Source organism: Ursus americanus, chromosome 17, assembly GCF_024610735.1.
Source record: "Ursus americanus isolate L20-20 chromosome 17, mUrsAme1.1.p, whole genome shotgun sequence".
Lineage (NCBI taxonomy): Eukaryota > Metazoa > Chordata > Mammalia > Carnivora > Ursidae > Ursus > Ursus americanus.
The window spans coordinates 51213426-51234515 of NC_142143.1; the positions used below are offsets into that span (position 1 = coordinate 51213426).

Consider the following 21090-nt stretch of genomic DNA (forward strand, 5'->3'; position numbering starts at 1 on the left):
TATACATTAAACTCACCGACGGAGACAAAATTTTTCTTACTCGTTCTTAAGATAAACCAATCAGACACTTTACTTTGGTATAGAACTCAGCACCAGACAGTGATCCTCTGAAGAAATCAGTCTCTTTAAAAAAATCTTCCATCAGCTACAGACCCAATGAAAACTTCTATTGCTGGTGAATAAGGACTTACCATGATATCAGCAATTATAGTAGCAAAAGTTAGTATTTGTAATGATATTCTATTACGATTAGCTAACTTAAAAACATCCAGCTCACAATTTATCTTTAAACATTAGTTTCCTCACAGTAGCTAATCCACCCAACATGCATCTCCCAAAACCCACTAACCCACCCTCCCAATCCAACCATACCTACCTTTGCCTTTACCCACCACTTTCACTATACCCCTTCTCAAAATGCACACAGAGCATTATTCAGTGCTGTGAATAATGTTATAAAACTATTTGGAGTTTCAACAGATTGTTCAAAATCAGAGAAGAAGCTGTGAGAAACAGATGCAACACAGGAGAGCTCACCCTAAGGGCAAATGTCCAGCAAAGCCCAATAAGCTCAAGTGAAATCCACCTTCCACCTGTAAAACTGCCCCCAAAAGTCTTCATTTTGTAATACTCTTTGAGAGTCCACCAATTAGGGATTTTCTGGTATCACTTTTAAAAAGGTAAAGAGATTTATGAGAGAGAGATTCTTCACTATTTGGGTTTTGTGTCAATTAACAGGACTGCTTTTCTCCAATAACCAACTGAGAGCAATAGCACCATTGGAACTGGAAATGCAGACTGAAGGATCAGTGAAGCAAGCAATGGTTAACTATAAACCCTTGGGAGGGAGTAGCTAGTGTGGAAACCTCACAGTACCATGGCAGCATACTGTAGTGGGAAGAACATGGGCTCTGAACAGCCCTGGATTTAAATCTAGTTCCACTACTTATCATGTGATCTTAATCAAGTAACTTCATCTCTTTGCATCTCAACATGCTCTACTATAAAATAAAAATACTTCCCCACAAAGTTGTCTTTTATTAGAGTGGCACAAATGTCTCACATGTAACAAATGCTAGAAAATGCCAGTTTCCTTTTCCATGTTCATTACAGAGGCAAGAACAAAAGGCACCAAAGAAAAGAAAGAAGTAGACTGAGTATCAAAAAGAGTGTCAAAGAAGAACTCCTGAAATTCCTCCTTGAAAACCAGGTTCAATCAAGAAAATGTAAGAAAACATTTTTTTCTTTTCTGCACCCCACTCCCATTCTTTCTTCATGGCCATACTATCTTAATCCTAGGATTCAAAACTCATATAGTACTACTAAATTTATAATACTACACTATCACCTGTTTATATTATATATAAAGATAAAATAGATTTTGGAAGGTGGACTGAGAAACAATCTTTCATTCCATTCAGCACAACAAATATTAATTGAATGCCTTTTATGTGTAAGGTATGTCCTAGGTGATAGACAAGATGTGGAGGAGAATGCAAATCCTTGCCTGTAAGGAGTCAGTAGTTTTAACCTTTCTGATTTCAGAGAATTTTATAACATTTACCCTTGGCAAACCCAATTAGTTCAAGTTAAGGACTTTTACAAGTTCTTTATCATTATATACAGCATGCTAGGGCATAAAGGAGAGGCTACAGAAAACTGATGGCTGTTTTCTGTGTTTTTTTTTTTTTAAGATTCTACTTTTATTATTAGTGAAATTTTCATTAATTGTTGAATTTTTAAGCAAAAAATTACCTGCCAAAATTTCGGTGTTTCGTGCAGCTATTGTTTTAACTTTTATTATTCCTGATTCAGCAGCCTGCAAGAATAAAAATAATTAGAACATAAAACTTACTATCAACATGAATTATCTAGGGAAAGAAACCATATATGATCACTATTATCTTTTTTATTTTCAAAACTTCAGAAACTAAAGTCTAGTAGTGCCATAAACATTAAATGTAGTAAAATATGATTCACTTTATTATTCACATGCAAACTCACCTCTACAGCATGTTGCCTTTCTCTGCCTAAGGCACATCTAATCCCTCATAAATTGAAATGCTCATGAAATATAAAAATAATAAACAAAAACAAAGCCTAATGAAAAAAACTAGGTTTCTCCTCCCCATTTCATATCTCCATCCCCACCATTAAAAAAATTGCAAAACACTGAAAAATCAAGTAAAACTGTTTTGGATTCAAAGAAAATGAATAACCAAGAACTTTTTATTACTTTAAGTTAACATTTTTTTAAACACCCTTTAGATTTTCATAAGGCACCTAAAACACTGCATCAAAAGTACATTTAGCTGGCAGCATTTGGAAGTTATATAGCATTTTACATAAAGCCACAGAACTGCGCTGTCCAATACAGTAGCCATTTACATGTCGCTATTCAGCATTCTATATGAGGTTAGTCTGAATTGAGCTGTACTCTAAGTATAAAATACACACTAGATTTTGAAGACTTAGTATGAAAAGGAAATGTAAACTATCCCTTAAATATTTACATTGATTAAATTCGAAACAATATTTTGAATATATTTGGTTAAACTATATACTTTTAAAATTAAATGCCTGTTTCTTTTTATTTTTAATGCAATTTAAAATTACACATATGGATTGCATTTATGGTCCACGTTATATTTCTACTGGACAGTGCTGACATATAACATTGATATATAACTTCCACCACAGAAACTCAGAACATTTTCACTATCAAGAAACGTGCCTATTTTATACTTATACTGGTCTCCATACTTCCAAAAATAATATATAAATATTCGTAAGTTATATGTCTAAGTTTTCCTGTTAATTTGCTTGCTACATGCTCATTTATTTTGTTATCTCTTACTGCTTGCTAAGGGACAAGTGATAGCAGGTTCCAAAGGTTTAAAAATAATTGTGGAAAAACACCAGTGTCCTGCGGGTTCTTAGTTTGAGGAGCACTGGATATATGCATAAAATAAATACCACAATGTAGGCTATACTATGTATAGCATATGACCTTTGTCATTTTGTTGATTTCCAAGCATGTGAAGCCCTTGCCTGTGTCTGGAGATTTCCCAACTTCATGAGTTTTGATGCAAGATAGAGCTTATCTTCCACTTAAAAATTGAAAATGCCAGATTCTAATCCAAACAGACACATCTAGTAGCAGGGATTTTGAATATGGAGGCTAATGACAAAGAAAAGCAGAGACAAGAGAAAATTCTTTCTGATGACAGCAATAGAGGAGATAACACCTACTTTCCAAGGGCAGTAGCAGCAGCAGAGGGGCCAGTGCCATCTCAGGTATCCAGTCACTTGCTCAGCAGACAACAGCAGATTCTAGCTGTTTAGCTTCCCTTTGTTTCTGTACTTTCTCTAAAGCTGGCTCTACCAATTATGTGAGCCACTCAATATATATCAGTAAACTTCATTTCTGCTAAATCAGCCAGAGTCAGCTTTCATTGCTCACAACTAAGAAGCCTTACACACTAGGACTTACTTCTACAACTTTAAGAAATAGAAATGTCCCAAATTAAATGAACGTGGCTACAAGCAGAAGTATAGTCAAAATAAAATTCTTCAGGGAAAGATGACTGATTTTCTAATTATTTGAGGCAATGCGTATCAGAAACACCAAAGGCTTAAAAAAATCCTGATGCCCAGGTTGCAACACATTCCAAAGAATGCCAATGGGAGCTAGGCATCAGTATTTTTTCAAATCTTCAGGTGAGTACAATATGCAGCAAAATCGAGAAGATGACTGCAATAATGTATGCAAAAGATCATAACCAAGGTGATAGTGATTGAGACAATAAGAAGTGGTCTGATTCCACATATACTTTGAAGAGGTACAAACCATAGCAGACTTACAATAAAAATTTGGGTAAAGAAAAACAAAACAAACAAAAATTCAAGGAAACTGAAATCATCATACATACTTTGTTATACTCATACATCCCATCTCAAACTCTGTTGGGTAAATTTCTTACAGAGCCACTCTGTCATCACTGAGATTACTTCTACCATCATTTTCAAGCTCTTTTCCTCTTCACTATGACTCTCTGTACCCCCTATATGTTCAAATTCAATATTTCTTTTCTGCTTCAGCATCAACAAAAATTGGTCTAACTGAACCATCATAAATACCAACGTCATTTGTCTTGACTCTGAATTCTACCTAGTCTGACCTTAACAGTTTCCAAAATCAGTCCTGTAGCATGGTAGATACCAGATGTCAGTAAAAGATTCAAATTTGCCAGACACTATTTTGATTCCCTGAGATAAATTAATAGTCTATCCATATCTGTGTCATAGATAAGTATAAAGTATAAAGTTGTAAAGAGTATAAAATGCTTAACAACTATTTTTACACATACACAATAAGGAAAAGGAATAAGAAGTAGTTTTTTTTTTTAAGTACAATAGTTCCAAAGTAGTGTTTTAAAAGATACATAACTAGTATTTTCATTCCTAAACACAAAAAATCACCAAAAGGACTATTTGTTGCCTTAGAGATAATTAGGCCTATCTCAGAGTTCCCCATTTTTCACATGCAGGTTTCTACTCTCAAATGGAGAAAATAGAACAGCTTATTCCCTAGGCATCCTGTGTGGCTGGAAAGTCTCACTATCAGTGTTTACTGACAACATCTGTCCACCCGCAGCCCCCTAATAACCACTACAGTCTTACTTCATACACAGGCCTAGCTACATCTTCAAGACTATCTTTTATAAATGGAGGTAGTCAGACTCAGCTTACCTTCTGTTTATCAAGGATAGTCTATGTAAAGAAGAGTCTTTAACTTCTTGCTTTAAAAGTATCCTTTACTCTGATCAGGTATCTTGTATATCCAATAAGGGATCTATTCAATTATAAACACAGCTATTTTTTTCCTGAATTGGTCCTCATGCATAAAATACTTTTTTTTTTAAGTTGCCATTTCTATGGACTTGGATAGAGATAACATAGGTTAAGGTGGGCAGTCTAATATATCTATTCCCGGGGGTAATCTGAGTTAGGAAAAAACACCAAAATTAAATACACTACAGTATTCAATACTTTTTACTCTTAATATACAATATTCTTTGCTTACTCTTGAAGATATAGCTAGGCCTGTGTATGAATAAGACTGCAGTGGTTAGGGGGCTCCTGGTAGACAGATGTTGTCAGTAAACACTGATAGTGAGACTTAAAATTGATCTCTCAAGAAATTTTTTTTTTCAATACTCTTTGTTTACCCAAATAGGCATACTCACCAGGGACTTTGGCACAAAATACGGAGACTAAGAGAATGTGGACTCCTCTTCCAAGACCAGCTAGAATATCCTGGCCTCACTTCTCACTTAATAAACTCTTCCTGGGCAATCTCATAATTCCATGGTTTCAATTACTTTCTAAATGCTGAAGACTCCTAAACTATATTCCTGTTCCTTGCCTGTCTCCTAAACTATAGGACTTATTAACCTAAATGTTTAAGAGGCACCTTAAATTCAAGACATTCAAAATAGGTGTCATCATGTCACCCCCTCCACACACTTTCACTTCAGCCCCAGAAAAACTTGTTTCTCCTTCCTATAATCTCTATTTTTCTGAACAGCAGTAGCATCCATCCAGTCACTAACTAGACATCTGGAGTTTCTCCCTCATCCCACAAATCTGATCAACCACAAAGGCTATATTCGTTCTTCTCAAATCCCACTTCTGCACCTTAATTCAAACTTCTCATTACCAACCTAAACTAAGAGATTTCCCTACTTATAATCTTGCCCTCCATTCATCCACTGACTCAAATTTTCAATGGTTCCCCAGCGCCTATCCCTATCAGTGTTTCTCAAAACTCAGTAATGTAAGGACATCCTTTAAAAGAAAAAAAAAAAAAATTACCTCATAGACCTACCCAGTTACTGACAAATCTAAGCATGTATAAATCAAATTAGGAATAAATTCCTTATTTTTACTGCTTTTAAATTATAACCAACAAATTCACAAGTTATATACAAACCCAAATCACAATAATGCTTTGCTGAAATTAAACCACTGCTGACAACATCAAGATAATTGTAGCCTTATAGAGCAGGCTCTCCTGATTTTGGCACTCTTACAGTACCATAAGCAGTGACAGAAATAATTTCTTCCATCAATTTTTTTCTGTGGCAAATATCAAAAAGCCTTTCCATCTTTTTGGGCTATCTATGGTTTGTATCTGTAACACTTTATCCCATTCATCTCATTATATGTCTGTTTCTCCATTCTAGCTGTAAGCCCCGTAAGGACAAGAAATATATTCCATTCATCCCTCCATATTACTAATGCCTAACACAGTGCCTAGCATACAGGAGCTACATAATAAATGTTTCTAAACAAAAACATAAAAAGTTCTAAATAGAGGAGGAGACTTCATTGTCCACTAATTGAAAAATCCAGAGGAAATCTACCCAGAGGAAATCTGACCCAGAGATTCAAAGGCCATTAGGGCTACAGTTCTACTTCGCTGCCATTCTCTCGCATCCGTCCTGTTCCATGGGAGGTGCATCCTTAGGCCGCTTCCAATCTTGGCAATAAAAATAGTGGTAGCCATTCTACACCTCACAATTTTATATGACACTATCTAGAAGAGAAAGGTCTCTTTCAGTAGCTTTTAAGAAAGAAAGAGGAAACTCCGTGTCCAGGAGCACTCACTGGCATTATGTAACTACGGCAGAAATGAAGGTGAGTATGATGGGGGGTGGGGAGGGTTTAAACTAGATTAAACTAAACGAGGTATGGTACCCTGAAGGAAGGAATAAAATTAATTCACCTCAATCCAAAGGTCTGGAAATGAAGGAAGAGTACAGCCTACTACTGAAGGAAGTAAGAAGAAATGGATGCTACAAAGGGAATTAACAAATGTCCACTACTTGAACTAGGGACAAATTAAAAAATAAAGAAAAAAAAATGAATGCTGCTTCCCTTCATCAAAGCTCCTATGCTCTGCTTTTTTCCTATGTTCTGTTTTTCAAAAAAACATGTTTTTTGCATCTATGAAAACAGACCTCAAAACCAGAACAAATTTAACAAAGGTCCAAATTAATTATTCACAGGGCATAGCATAAAACAAGAGCTCAAAAAGTAATGTGAAATTCAAGTTAATAGCAACTTGGATTAAAAAATGTACTCATAACACATCAGAGAGGTATAAAGCTGCCAAAAGAGTTACGATTTTAAATGTCAGGTAAAATCAAAAGACCTAAAGTCAAGTCCACACTTGGGAATAAGGAGATCTAGAACACTCCCTAGAGGACAATATGCTCATAAAACAATTAATACACTGAAACCAATATGATTTTCTTTTGTAACATTTAATTAGTCTATAATCCCAAACTCTGAAAGATATATACCTACATGGCATCCATTCAAAAATTCTCACCAGGGGCGCCTGGGTGGCACATTGGTTAAAGCGTCTGTCTTCGGCTCAGGGCGTGATCCTGGCGTTATGGGATCGAGCCCCACATCAGGCTCCTCCGCTAGGAGCCTGTTTCTTCCTCTCCCACTCCCCCTGCTTGTGTTCCCTCTCTCGCTGGCTGTCTCTATCTCTGTTGAATAAATAAATAAAATCTTTAAAAAAAAAAAAAATTCTCACCAAAACCAAAAAAGCCCTCTGGCATCTAGGAAAAAATTTTCTTTAACACATCAAATGAAAGACTGAAATGCAAATTACATGTGGATAGCTAAAATATATATGTGGTATGCCTATATATATGGTATCCCTTTTCTTTCCTTTAAGAAAATTTAATCTCCAACAAGTAACTAATTAGTACCTCCTAGATATACAAATGCTTTGCACTATGGTGAACAGAAAGATAAACAAGATGAAAAGCTTACCCTTAAGGTACTATTTAGACAAAAAAACAAAACAAAACAAAACCCTAAAATAACTATAACAGAAGGTAAAACGTAAGAGTTATAAGGAAATAACTTATAAAATAAGTTTAAATGAAAGTTAACAAAACAGAGGAAAACATATTAGCTTGACAATCCTGAGCGGGAGCCTGACGGTTTTTGCTCTAGCAACGACTGGTACATGGCACCCAGCAGGTACTCAAAAACTACTTCATGAAGAAATGAATGAAGGGAATGAGAAAAGAAATCAGAAAATTATCTGGGGGCACCTGGGTGGCACAGTCAGTTGGACATCCAACTCTTGGTTTCAGCTCAGGTCGTGATCTCAGGGTCGTGTCTCACGGTGGTGGGATCAAGCCCTGCATCAGGCTCCGTACTCAGCTCAAAGTCTGCTTGAGATTCTCTCTCTGGCTCTCTCCCTCTGACCCTCCCCCCACCCCCGTATGTGCACGTGCTCTCTCTCTCTCTCTAATAAATAAATCTTTAAAAGAAAAAAGAAAATTATCTGTAAAGTTGATTCATTCATGCAAAAAATGGATGAGCAACATTTAAAATGGGATTAAATGAAAGGCAGGATTTTAATTTTAAAAAGACAGGAGAAGGTGACTCTGGGTCCGCAAAAGGAACCTCAGAAACATGGAAGAGGGAAGCAGTAGCACGTATTTGGAGAATAAATAGCAGGTAATACACCTCAGCTGAAGTAGGAAGGCATATGAAGACAAGTTGAGGGTGATGGCGCTAGAAAGGAAGCTCAAGACAATCAAGGAGGGTCTTAAACGCTATGCTAAGGGGTCCTTTAAGCACAGAGTAGCCACTGAGGGTTTCTGAGCTGCTTAAGTATATTAAGCTAGTGGTTACATGTAGAATGGTTTATCTTTTCTGCCATTAATGCATATTAAAGGCCAGGCATTTGAAACCTGGAACTAAAATAATAAGCTGAGAAAAGAGAAAAAAGAAGAGGTATATTGGAAATTACGGAGTGGGAAGGAACAGGTGACAATGAATAAAGACAGCAGGAGGGAGGCGATAGCCAAATGTGACTAAGGTAAGCAACAGTGATAAATGCCACCAACAGAACAAATGAAATGAGGGGAAAGGGCAGGTTTTGAGATAAATAAGTTCAATTACAAGAAGTCCTATTTCACATGTGGGAAAGATATTCTGGTAGATGTGTTCGACGGACAGCTGGAAACACAGGTCTATGCTCAGTAAAGAGAGCAGAGTCCGTGCAGTAGACATCGGAGTCATCAGTATTGGGGTAAGGCCAGCAGCAGGGGAGTAAGTAGATGCCAATGCTAAGGGATGAGCATGAAGAAGAGGCCTGGAAACAGAACCTGGGATACACTTAAAAACAAAAGGAGAAGAATATTGAAAGAGCCAGGAGAAACAGGAAAGTAGAGTACTACAAACTTCAAACTGAGAGAACTGCAACATGGAAAGAATTATGAATAGTAACAAATAATGAAGCAACGAAGAGGAATGCGAACAATGATAAAAACAAGTTAAGTATGTTGAAAAGGCATTCTGCAGTATGATATAATGGAGAGGAGTTGCAGATGGATGCACAGAGATTCACATCCCAGTTCTTCCACTTTCTAACTTTACTGACTTATGCACGTTACTGAACCAAGAAAAAAATGGAATTTCCTGATCTGTAAAATTAAAATAGCATTTTGCAGTAGAATCAATGGATGCAAAGTCCCTACCCAGCCTAATGAAAAGACAATATTTTACTCAACACTGAGTTAACTTCACAAAGATAAAAGCAGTCTCTCATTCATTTTTGTATTTCCCACCATGCTTTAACACTTAAGACACTAATAAATTCCTATTAAATTGTAATAGTGATAGCAAAACCCAATGTTTTGAACATGACTGAAAATAAGCTCTACTTATATAAAAGAAAAAGGAAAATAATTTCATTTTTGAATTATGTCTTCCTTTTTGGTTTATAAGCCACAACAATGTCTTTTATTCTTCTGTATCACCAAAGCACAGTGATAAGATAATCAATACATTTGATTAAAATATGTTTTCACTGATCTTTGTTCTCATTCATTTTCTTCATAAAAGTAAAAATATAATGATCAAAAACTTAGTCAAAAATAATGTTTTATACTTTAACGATAAATTTCATTGGTTATGGTACTTTCATAAATGTCTAAAACATATTATAGACTAACCAAAAGCTTTCTAAAGAACTCGCCCTGTAAAACATTCTTAGAATACTGCAGTAATCTAGAAAATTTTCCTAGAAGTCCTAGTGGAAATGTTTCTGCTCATATTATTCTTGAAGTTAACATCTAAACCATTTATCAGAAGAAAATGAATTTAATGAGACCTTAGGAGTCTAATGTAACTTTTCTGGAATAAAGTCATAGAAAGGGGCGCCTGGGTGGCTCAGTCGTTAAACATCTGCCTTAGGCTCAGGGCATGATCCCGGTGTTCTGGGATCGAGCCCCACATCAGGCTCTTCCACTGGCAGCATGCTTCTTCCTCTCCCACTCCCCCTGCTTGTGTTCCCTCTCTCGCTGGCTGTCTATCTCTCTCTGTCGAATGAATAAATAAAATCTTTAAAAATAAATAAATAAATAAATAAATAAATAAATAAATAAATAAATAAAAATAAAGTCACAGAAAGAGGAGAAAAGAGAAAAGAGAGAAAAGAGAAAAAGAAAAGAAAGAAAGGCTAAAGTAGAAAAGAGAAAAAGAAAAGAAAGAAAGGCCAAAGGCCATTCGCCTAACACAATTATCTAAAACTGCATTATATAGGAAAGTAAGTCTTGACCAAAATGATTTCTAACTCCTTACCATACTGTCACATTTATGTGACTGGGATTGGCAAGTTTTTTTGAATCAGTATATAAAATATCAACTTATTCTATTACGCTTATGAAAGAAAGAATACAACTGGTTGTGTCATGAGTAAATTTGTCCAACCAACATCAACAGAAAAAAAGAACTACAGTACCTTATAAAATACTAAACCAAAACAGCTCCAATTAAGCATACAAACATTATCCAGCCCTCGCTCTTCACTGTCAAAAGGTCCTGAAAATGAGACCTTCTCCCTACCGCAATAGCCAACTGACTTGGTCCTCAGTCCCCAAACTGATGGCTAAAGGAAGAATCCTTTCATGGTAAGTGAAAGGCATCTCTCTCACCAAGCTAACACATAAACACACTGGGCACTGAGGAACTCACTATAAGAGCTTTTGCTTTTTAAGGCAAAAATCCCTGCCACCTAACTCTTATCAAGCCCAAATACACAAGAGGAAACAAAACAAAGTACACGGCATTGGAAGACTACTTGCACTTTTTTATTATTTACACCTTTACTGATTGCACGTCATTAAAAAGGAGAGAAAAAAATCCATTCAAAACCCTAATTCTGACCACCTCAACTCAAATGATCTTCATTCCCTTCCTCTTCTACCACCCATTCCTTGGACTTCATCATCCTCCAGGGCAGCCTAACTTGGCAATCAGAAATCCAATATCCTTCTAGCTCTCCCACTCCTCAACTCTACTGCTGTTTGATTAGATTGGTGCTCCTAGTACCTTAACCCTTCCATCTTCTTCCAATCAAAGTTTTGTTGGATTTCCTTCTTTAGGAATACAACAAAGATCTCACCATCTATCATCATTTCAAACACTTTTTCTGCCAAGACTCTTCAGTGTCCCAAGTCAATTTCTCCTCCACTTCTCCAAACTGATCCACTGCTCCCCTCAAACTTTCTACCCATCACTCCTCTTATCACTAATTACTCCTAGCAATAAGCTTGTTTCCTACCTTACCAAGAATAGAGGTCATAGGCCAAACTGTCCACAACTTCCTATCTCCCCACAATGTCCCTCATTCAAATTTATCATATTCAAATTCATTTTTTCTTTTGCCCTTCCTCTGTCACTCTTCCAGACTCTTTTTATCTACTCCTATGGTTTCTACTATCATGTGTAAACTGACACTTCTAAATCTGAAATTCTAGACCTTCCCCTTGAGAACCAAACCATCATTTTCAAACTCCTACTGGTCAGTTCCACATGGATGTCACATAGAAATCTTAAACTTATTATATTCAGGACTACTCATTTTACCCAAAAACATCGCCTGCTCTTATGTTCCTTCTCTTAGCGATCTATCCAGTTTCCCAAGCCAGAACCTGGGAGGGATCACAGATTTCTCTCTACGTTTTATAGAAGGTCACCATGCCCTGGTAATTTTACCTGTTAAGTCTCTTTTTAATCCATGCTCTCTCTTTCACACATGCCCACCATAACCTCCTGTCTTCCTCTACTGCTACCTTCATTCAAGCAATCATCATTTTTAAAATTTGCTCTCTTTGCCTCAATCTCAGTCCCCTCTAATTCTTCCCACCAATACTGTTATGAAAATGTTACTAAGGGGCGCCTGGGTGGCTCAGTCAGTTAAGCATCTGCCTTCAGTTCAGGTCGTGGTCCCGGGGTCCTGGGATTGAGCCCCGTGTCGGGTTCCCTGCTCAGAGGGGAGCCTGCTTCTCCCACTCCCCCTGCTTGTGTTCTCTCTTTCCCTCTCTCTCAAATAAATAAATAAAATCTTTTAAAAAAAAGAAAGAAAATGTTACTAAATATGAATTTACCATATTATTCCCTATCTTAAAAAGCTTTAATGGCTCCCATTAAATTTCAGCATGAAATTTATTTGACATGAAATATAAACATATGCTATTTCCTCTGCCTGGAATGACCCTCTCCCCTTCTTCTGCTGGCTAGCTTCTACTCATCCTATTAAGGCTCAATGCAAGAATTACAAATTCTCTCTGACCATACTTCCAATCTCAGTTAGATCCCCCTCATTTGTTTACAGAGTAATGCTTGCAAACAGAAAATGACCAAAATGTTTTATTCATTAAATACATAAACATAAAGCTTCAGAGATTACTCCCTCTGAAGGCACTGAATTTCAGTTATACAGAAATGATTTTACAAAGCTTTAAAGTCATTTTTAAAGCAAAGAAAACATTTTTCATACAAATATTCCAGAGCAAATTAGCTAGCACCCTTGTGCTAAAAAACTTACACTGCTGAAGCATTAAGATTTATATTTAAGGACTAAGAAAAATAAGCAGGAATACAAGCAGAAGGAATGTATTGTTGTTATTATTGAATTACTACTTTAATTATAAAATGACAATGAAATTATAGGTCTATTAAAACAATTTAATATGCAAAGGATAGATTTATAAATGAAAAAACCAAGATGCAGAAAACCACGTAGAAAATCCAAAGATAAGAATATCAATAAATAAGGGACATCTGGGTGGCTCAGTCTGTTAAGTGTCTGCCTTCAGTTTGGGTCATGATCCCGGGGTCCTGGGATCGAGTCCTGAATCAGGCCCCTTGTTCAGCGGGGAGCCTGCTTCTTCCTCTGCCTGCCACTCCCCCTGCTTGTGTGTGCGTTCTCTCTCTCTTTCTCTCTCTCTCTCTCTCTGACAAATAAGTAAATAAAATCTTTCTAAATGAATAAATAAGGCACTATCCTTTACCAATACTCTTTTCTTCTGTAAGCACCATGATCAAAAAAAAGTAGAAATTACTAGAAACTTAAAATAAAGACTAAATATAAAAGGTTATCACTTCATTCTACCTTGTTTAAAAGGTACTGGGGAAGGAGACACCCCTTCCAAAGCACATACGCAATCACCACTGTACTGTATTGAGTTCTTGAGTACCCTTATAAGTAGTTCAAAATAAGTATTTTTCAATTAATAACTGTGAAGATATTGGGAGAGTGTTAACTAGGAAGCCAGTATACAGCTGGAAAACCCTCTTATGCTGAGAAAGGCTTTGCCTTAAGGTCTACCAAGCACCATCCTCTAACCATTCCCAAAATAAATAAAATAAAAACGTACCAGGTCCCAGAGAACAAAAGCCAAAATTTGGCACTATTAATTTACCAGGAAAAATTTAATTCAACCAAAATATTTCTTGAAAGTCAAGGGTCCATCCTAAAGAATCATCATTCTTAGACTAATTACTTTATTCTTGTTTTAAACTTGTGACATAGTAATGGTCATTTTCCAATTCCTAAAGTGGGCCCCTAAGTATATTAGAAGTGCCACTGGTCAAGGAGTCAAAGTTCTTACATTCAACAAATTCTTCTGGAGTAGGTACTATACAGGAAATTATGTATCAGAGATTATCACACCAATAATTATTTTTGCCATTACCTCAAAGAGTAGGTGCAATCAGTAAGTATCTCTTTGGCCTATGTTCAAGTAAAAAAGCTAATAAGCTTTATTGAAAGTTCCTAGATTAGATGGACTGAGTTCTAAAACTTTCTAAGTTACCTGTTTGGAATTCTGAATGCATTTTCCAAAAAAAAAAAAAAAAGTAATTATTATTCAATTAAATTCTCAAGCAAGTCCACAAAGGCCTTTATGTGTAATACAGAGAAATCCCAGTCTCTACATAAATTATAAGAGCTGGGAACAGTCAGTTCTATAAATTACTGTTAAAATTACAAAAAGGATTTAACATTTTATAAATGAGTATTTCTCTTAAAATTAGAACAGCCTGATTCTTTAAAATTCTTTAAAATTATTTATTTTAACTTTCAACAGTAAAGGATATAGAGAAAATAATGAAAATCTGTATCACAAGCTATCGAGTATCTGAAATAAAACATATTATGAGAGTCATCTTTTCAAAAGTGGCACATCAGGTTTCCACCATTGGGTAATACTTGCTTACTTTATTAAAGAAATACTAGATGGATTTCGTTGAAGACTGATGAGACCAAAAGCACTTACAGAAAAGTTAAGGTTCCCTGGAAGCCTAAAATCCAAACTTTACTGGATAAGATTTAATTACAAAACCTTTATAATAATAAAGGCAAAACATTTAAATTAACATGAAAACATTCCAAAATTCCTTAGTGAACTTTCGGTGAATCCTAAATAGTAAATGAAATTGCTGGTATACCAAACTACATTAAATAGGAAAAAAAATAATTGCTTTTACAAAAATATCACTGAAATATTTCAGGTATAAGAAAGGAAAATGAGATGCGATTTTAAAAAGCTTAAGAGAAATAAAATGACATCTTAAGAGAAAAGGTCAATAGTGATTAAGTTAAAAATTTCAATTTAGGAAATATTTGGAGAATTTATATATATTATTAATCGAAGCCTCTTTAATAATACCCTTTTTGCTCTGACAACTTTCCCGTCATAATCTAATAAATCCACCCTTTAACCCTTTTTACATATGAAAGAAAGCTGAAGCTTGAGAAGGTTAATAGGTATTGATGTATTCCAAGGTGTACTGAATTTAACCCTAAACCCAAACGTCCCATTACAGTATTGCTGATAACAAGGCTTAACATGATAATTGTGGGCCTTCAATATTTGTCATAAGTTAAGTGACTGCATAATTTACTAATACTTCATAGTATTGACACAAAGTTAAGCTGCATGACACAAGAAGGAAAACTCCTTCCACTGAGAGATACATACTATAAACGTGAGGAGCGGAGATTTTACCACAACGATGGATAATAGTTTTCAGAAGCATCAAACATAAGTTTTTCAATTCTGGCTTGGCTAGTTTCAAGTTTGAAAAAGGCCAGAAAAGGCTAGGGTAAGATACATCCAGCTGAATTAGCTGATTCGGCTCACTCCGCGAAGTTCATTCCCAAATGCTGAGGACAGAGCAGAGAAAATCAAAGCGCCCCAGTCCTCTTCAAAGGAACCTATAAAACGCGCCTGTGGTACAACCCACCGACTCGTAAATCTGGAAAGGTGAGGGCCAAATGAAAATTAGACAGGACAGGAGTTTGGGAGTGAAGGACTGGGTCTAATAGGAGGGACGGGCTCACCGTACCTTCTCCCGACGTCGCCCAAAGCTTACCTCTTTGACAGGTGGGAATTTCTTCTTGCATTCCAGAGACAGGCCCCGTAAATCGCTCTGCATATTCTCCAGCAGCTTCTTCACCGCCTCGGGGCTGTTGGTGCCGGACATGATCCACCAAACTACAATCCAGTATCTGAGCGGCGCAAACGAACTCCGGCACTGTCAGCTCCTCCGGGCGACAGGCAGCTACCTCCTGGCGTCTCTGGCCCTTCCGCAGCCCGCCTCTGCGCTCCGCGGGGCTCGGCCGGGCCTGGGCTGCGAACCCGGAGCGTACCCGAGCGCCCCCCGCAGCCTCCTCGCAATTCTCGCGGCTCCTATCCGAGGCGCCCCCCCGCGCCCCGCACTCGCCCCGCCCCCCTAGGCTCCGCCGGCTCTGGCCGAGGAGCCCACAAGGCGGGCAGGTCCCTCCCGCTACCGCGGGGTCCGGCCACACAGTTCGTCACCAGCAGACCTGGCAAAAAGCTTCAGCGCTGGCTCCCCAAAGCCTCCACACTCGCCGACGCCATTAGCTGAGTCGCCCACAATTCCGAGCGCGGCCGGGACACGTCAGCCGCACTTCCGGGCACCGCGGCCACCGCCCCCGCCGCGGCCAACTGGGGCGGTGAGCCGCAGGCGGGGCGGGGCCGGGGGCGTGGTCACGTTCGGGGCAGGCCCGGTTCCGGGAGAAGCCCCCTTCCCCAGCTTTACTTGGGCCACTGTTTGCCTCGACTAAATTTGCTTTTTTAGGGTGACTGCTGTCTGAACGAAGCCACGTATCTCTTGGCCTATCTCTTGGCGTATGTTTGAGCTAAATTTTATTTCGGTGTAAACAATTTGCTTCCTTTTGGCTTAATCTTCATCTGTCTTGCCCTCTTCATTTCTGCCCCCCCCCCGAATCTCTGGTCTAGTGGCCCCAAGTCAATGCCTACCTCCTGTTAATTTTTTTCCCTCCTAAGTACCTAAATTGCAGTTCTTCCACAGAGTTGTACGAAGCATACAGGTGATTACTGCGTAGTCATTTATTTCCCTGATCTGGAAAATGGAAGATAAAACTACCCTTTGTTTCAAAGCCTCCACTGGCTTTCCATTTCGCCCAAAGTAAAAGTCAGAATTCCTCCTTTCACCTGCCAGGCGCTGCGCGATCTGCCCCGCCCCTTTTACCGCAAGTCTCCCAGCTAAAAGGAGTTTCAGAAGCATTGTGGCTTTTTTTTTTAACCTCTGTTTTGTTCCAAGCTGTATCTCCAGCACTTAGAACAGTTGTTGGCACATTGCCGATGATCAATAAATACTTGAAGGAAGGAAGGAAGGAAGGAAGGAAGGAAGGAAGGAAGGAAGGAAGGAAGGAAGGAATACCCTACTAAAAACAGTTTTGATGCTCAAACAAGAAACCGATATAAAAGTCTTCATTAGGTAGCAAATATATGTGAGGCAAAAGTAAACAGAAAAATCATCTGCTTCTCCGAAGATCCAGGTCAGTATGCTTTTGCCCAAGACATCTTGCAGCTACTGAGTAGGAAGCAGAGAAAGGTAGAGGGAAAGCCTGAACTAGGGTAGGGGTAGATGAAGAAATGAACACGTTCAGACAACCGAGCTGATGACATCTTTGCAGTATGAAGGACAGTGGACTGTGAGATTGTCAGTGGGCAGCAAGGTTTGGCTGTGAAGCAAGGCCTTGCGCCACAACTACTTTGTGAACTAATTTTTTTTTTCCATCTGAGAAGAAGTGAAGCGAGGATGGATGAAGGTAGCAGGTGACGTTAGTAAGCTCTCAGAACAGTCGTTTGGATCATTTGTGCCTATTCCACAACTTTGGGAAATTTGACAGCTTCTATAGTATAAGCTTTATGTATTAAAGCTGTGAATTTAGAAAAAAAAAAAAGCTAAGGTAGAACATGCGGCAGACATTCTTGAGGTCTTGGGGAGCTTTTAAAAATGATACTCTTGTTTTAATTCTTTAATTCCTTTTTTAAACGATTTTATTTATTTATTTATTTGTCAGAGAGAGAGACAAAGAGAGAGCACGCACACACAAGCAGACGGAACTGCAGGCAGAGGGAGAAGCCGACTCCCCCCTGAGCAAGAAGCCCAACCGAGACTCGATCCCAAGATGCTGGAATCTGACCCAAGCGGAAGGCAGACCCCCAACCCGCGGAGCCCCTTGTTTTAATTCTTTATTTTAATTCATCTTAGTTAACATACACTGTATTACTAGTTTCAGGGGTAGAATTTAGTGATTCATCATTTGCATATAATACCCAGTGCTCATTACCTCAAGTGCCCTTCCTAATGCCCAACACCCAATTATCCCTTCCCCCCACCGACCTAAAAAAAAAAAAAAAATGATCCTCTAATACTTGGCTCATAATCTACCATCAAGCTTCTGCCCAGTGCCTTTCCCTGTGTGGCCAGTTTTTCTTTTGAAATTTAATTTTTTTTATTAGTAACTTTGGCATGATTGATTCAAAATCATCTTTCTTAGAGTCCTTTATATCTCTGTTATATATAATTGAGGGAGGGGCGCCTGGGTGGCTCAGTCGTTAAGTGTCTGCCTTGGGCTCAGGGCCTGATCCTAGAGTTCTGGTGTGGAGCCCCCCCCCAGTCAAGCCCCCCCACCCCCCCACCCCTGATCCAGTCCCCCATCCCGCTCCGTGCTCTGCTGGGAGCCTGGTTCTTCCTCTCGGAGCCTGGTTCTTCCCCTCCCACTCCCCCTGCTCGTGTTCCCTCTCTTGCTGCCTGTCTCTCTCTCTGTCAAATAAATAAATAAAATCTTAAAAAAAAATATATATATATATATACACACACACACACACACACACACACACATATATATATATATATAATTGAGGGAATGCAATTGGAATTCATTAATTTAAAGTAATATTTATGATTTGAAAAGCCAAAATTTTCTTAAGGTGTAGCAATTATCTATAACCAGTATTCTGTAAATTTCTTTTAAAAAACAAAAACAAATAGTTTTCTATGTACATATGCCCAGGGAGATTGTACTGCCAAAGAAACAGTGCATGGCTTTTTGCCAAAACCAAAGTTAGCAGGGGTAAAAATCATTTTTGATTCTACAAGTTAAGAAATCGGCTAAACACAGGAGTTAGCATTCTGAAAAACAGAATCATTTCTCTTTTAGTAGCAAAAACAAATTACTCAAATACATATTAATGTACCCAAGTCTCTCAGGAAGTACTTTCAAAATTGCGGTGTATCTATAAATGTGGGTATAAGTGTGAAATGGTCTTCTATAGCTACATAAACTGTCTTCGTTGAAAATTACATTAATAAATGCCTGCTAAATTTAACCTCTTATTACCTTGAGTAATGCTTTCATAGCATTATCAGGTAGTAGTTAGGCTTCAGGCTCCGAAGTCAAAAAACTTTACAGTTGAATGTCAGCCCTATTAGTTTCTACTTGGATGACTCTAGAAAATTAATCTCTTTAATCTTCAGTTTCCACACCTTTATTTTTTTTAAGATTTATTTATTTATTTATTTGAAAGAGAAAAAAGGAGAGAGGGGGGGGAGGGGCAGAGAGAAAGGGAGAGAATCTGAAGCAGACTGCCTGGTCAGCCCGATGCAGGAACTCGATCTCACAACCCTGAGATCATGACCTGAGCTGAAATCAAGAGTCAAACGCCTAACCGACTGAGCCACCCCGGTGCCCCAGTTTCCACATCTTTAAAAGAAGGAAATCTGAGTGCCTTCCTCATGAGGTATTTCTAGTATATAATAAGATGTTTCAGGTAATGCACAATGCTTGGCACACATTACAAAGTAAGCCAATGTTTTAGAAGTCTAATGAACTATCCATTGCACCATGGAGCCACCCAGTAAGTCAATATTTTTAAATAGACCATTTATATATGGTCTATTATATTACAGAATATATAAATAGACGATATATATGGTCTCTCTCTATATATTTTACATATATATATGTAGTTCTTCTGTGATATCACTCACACTACCTTTTATTAAATTCTAAATAGACTTAATTATCAACACGGTTTAACATCCTAGTTGAAAACTAGGAAACCTAGGCCTTTTTCTCAACCTTTTTTGTGAATCTTTTAGAAAATGTATTTTAAATAAGTAATGAGCATATATTCATGTGTAACAAGAAAACTTGCCTAATGTCATTCTGAAACATCTGTCTCGGTTAATGGTGAAATCCAAATATTACCCAATTTACCTTTCTAGTTATTCAACCCCTCAGATTTCACCATCAGTCACTTACTCTCCTCTGGGACTTTTCTCTCTTCTACCTACTCCTTAGAGATTAGTATTTCCCAGAATTCTATTTTTTGCTCTCTTTTCTTCTTAATTTATTCTCCTGGAGTGATCTTAGTATGCACACCTATGGTTTCAATTACTACCAACCCATTGATAATACCCCGTATAACCTCCATAGTGACAAATAACAATAGAATGTCCAGATTAATAGAAATACTACAACAGGAATGTGGTTGCAATATTAGCTAAGAGATGAAAATGCAAGCTTCTAAACCTTCCGCATATTCAGACGTTCTGGAGTACATGATATCAGACCTTCTAGAAGCTTCACTTCCACTTCTGGTCCTACCCTAATATATGTAAAGCTAGACTGGTGCTATACACAGTGTTCTCTAGGGACCATCTCAGGCAAGGCAGCTCACCAGTCTCAAGAGTTATGTAATACACTACATCATAGCTAAGGTGCACTGCAGAAGATACTCAGACATGAAAAAACCCTTTATTCTTAGCTTCTCTAGGCTATGCCCAAGTACATTCCTGAATTTAGTGCTATGGGAATAAAACAAGAAAGTTACCGGAATATCTCTGAAAATCATGATTATCAAGCCCTTATACACAAACCTGTAACTCCAGAGTTCTTGCGTGAGATCCAGACATGAATATCCCACAGCTTATTAGACATCCTTACCTGGAAGTCTCATTGGTACCTACATTTCTCCCCAAAAAGGAGTTGGTCCTCTTCATACTTTGTCTTTCTCATTGAAACAAATTGATTGCCACTATCCATCTGTTTCCGGTCTGGTTTCCCAGATCAGGAAACTAAGAATCGAACTTGACTCTTACTGCTCCCTCATCTTCTACATCTAAGCTGGATCAAATTCTGTTCATTCATCCCCCTTTGTAACTTTCAGTTCATCCATTTTCTCCATTCTCAGGCAATCATCATCTCTCACCAGTTTAAATATTTTATTTATTCATTTATTTATTTATTTTGAGAGAGATCGCGTGTGTGCACGAGTGGGGGAAGGGGCGGAGTGGGGAGGGAAAGGCAGCGGGAAATCTCAAGCAGACTCTGACCTGGGTGCAGAGTCCAACTCGGGGCTC

General features: G+C 37.9%; 1 protein-coding gene across 3 annotated transcripts in view; it reads right to left on the minus strand.

Annotated features, from left to right (window-relative positions):
- The window catches only part of MON2 (MON2 regulator of endosome-to-Golgi trafficking), a 123531-nt gene extending 107224 nt beyond the window's left edge, over positions 1-16307 (minus strand). For 2 of the 3 annotated variants that reach the window (XM_045789685.2, XM_045789686.2), the window contains exons 1-2: positions 15763-16307; positions 1756-1819 (exon numbers count right to left, since the gene is read on the minus strand). In XM_045789685.2, the coding sequence (XP_045645641.2) occupies positions 1756-1819; positions 15763-15873 (175 nt within the window). In that variant the 5' untranslated portion in view covers positions 15874-16307. Of the gene's footprint in view, positions 1-1755; positions 1820-15762 lie in introns of those variants that run through there. The other variant, XM_045789687.2, reaches the window with a different exon arrangement.
- Between the last annotated feature and the right edge of the window lie 4783 nt (positions 16308-21090).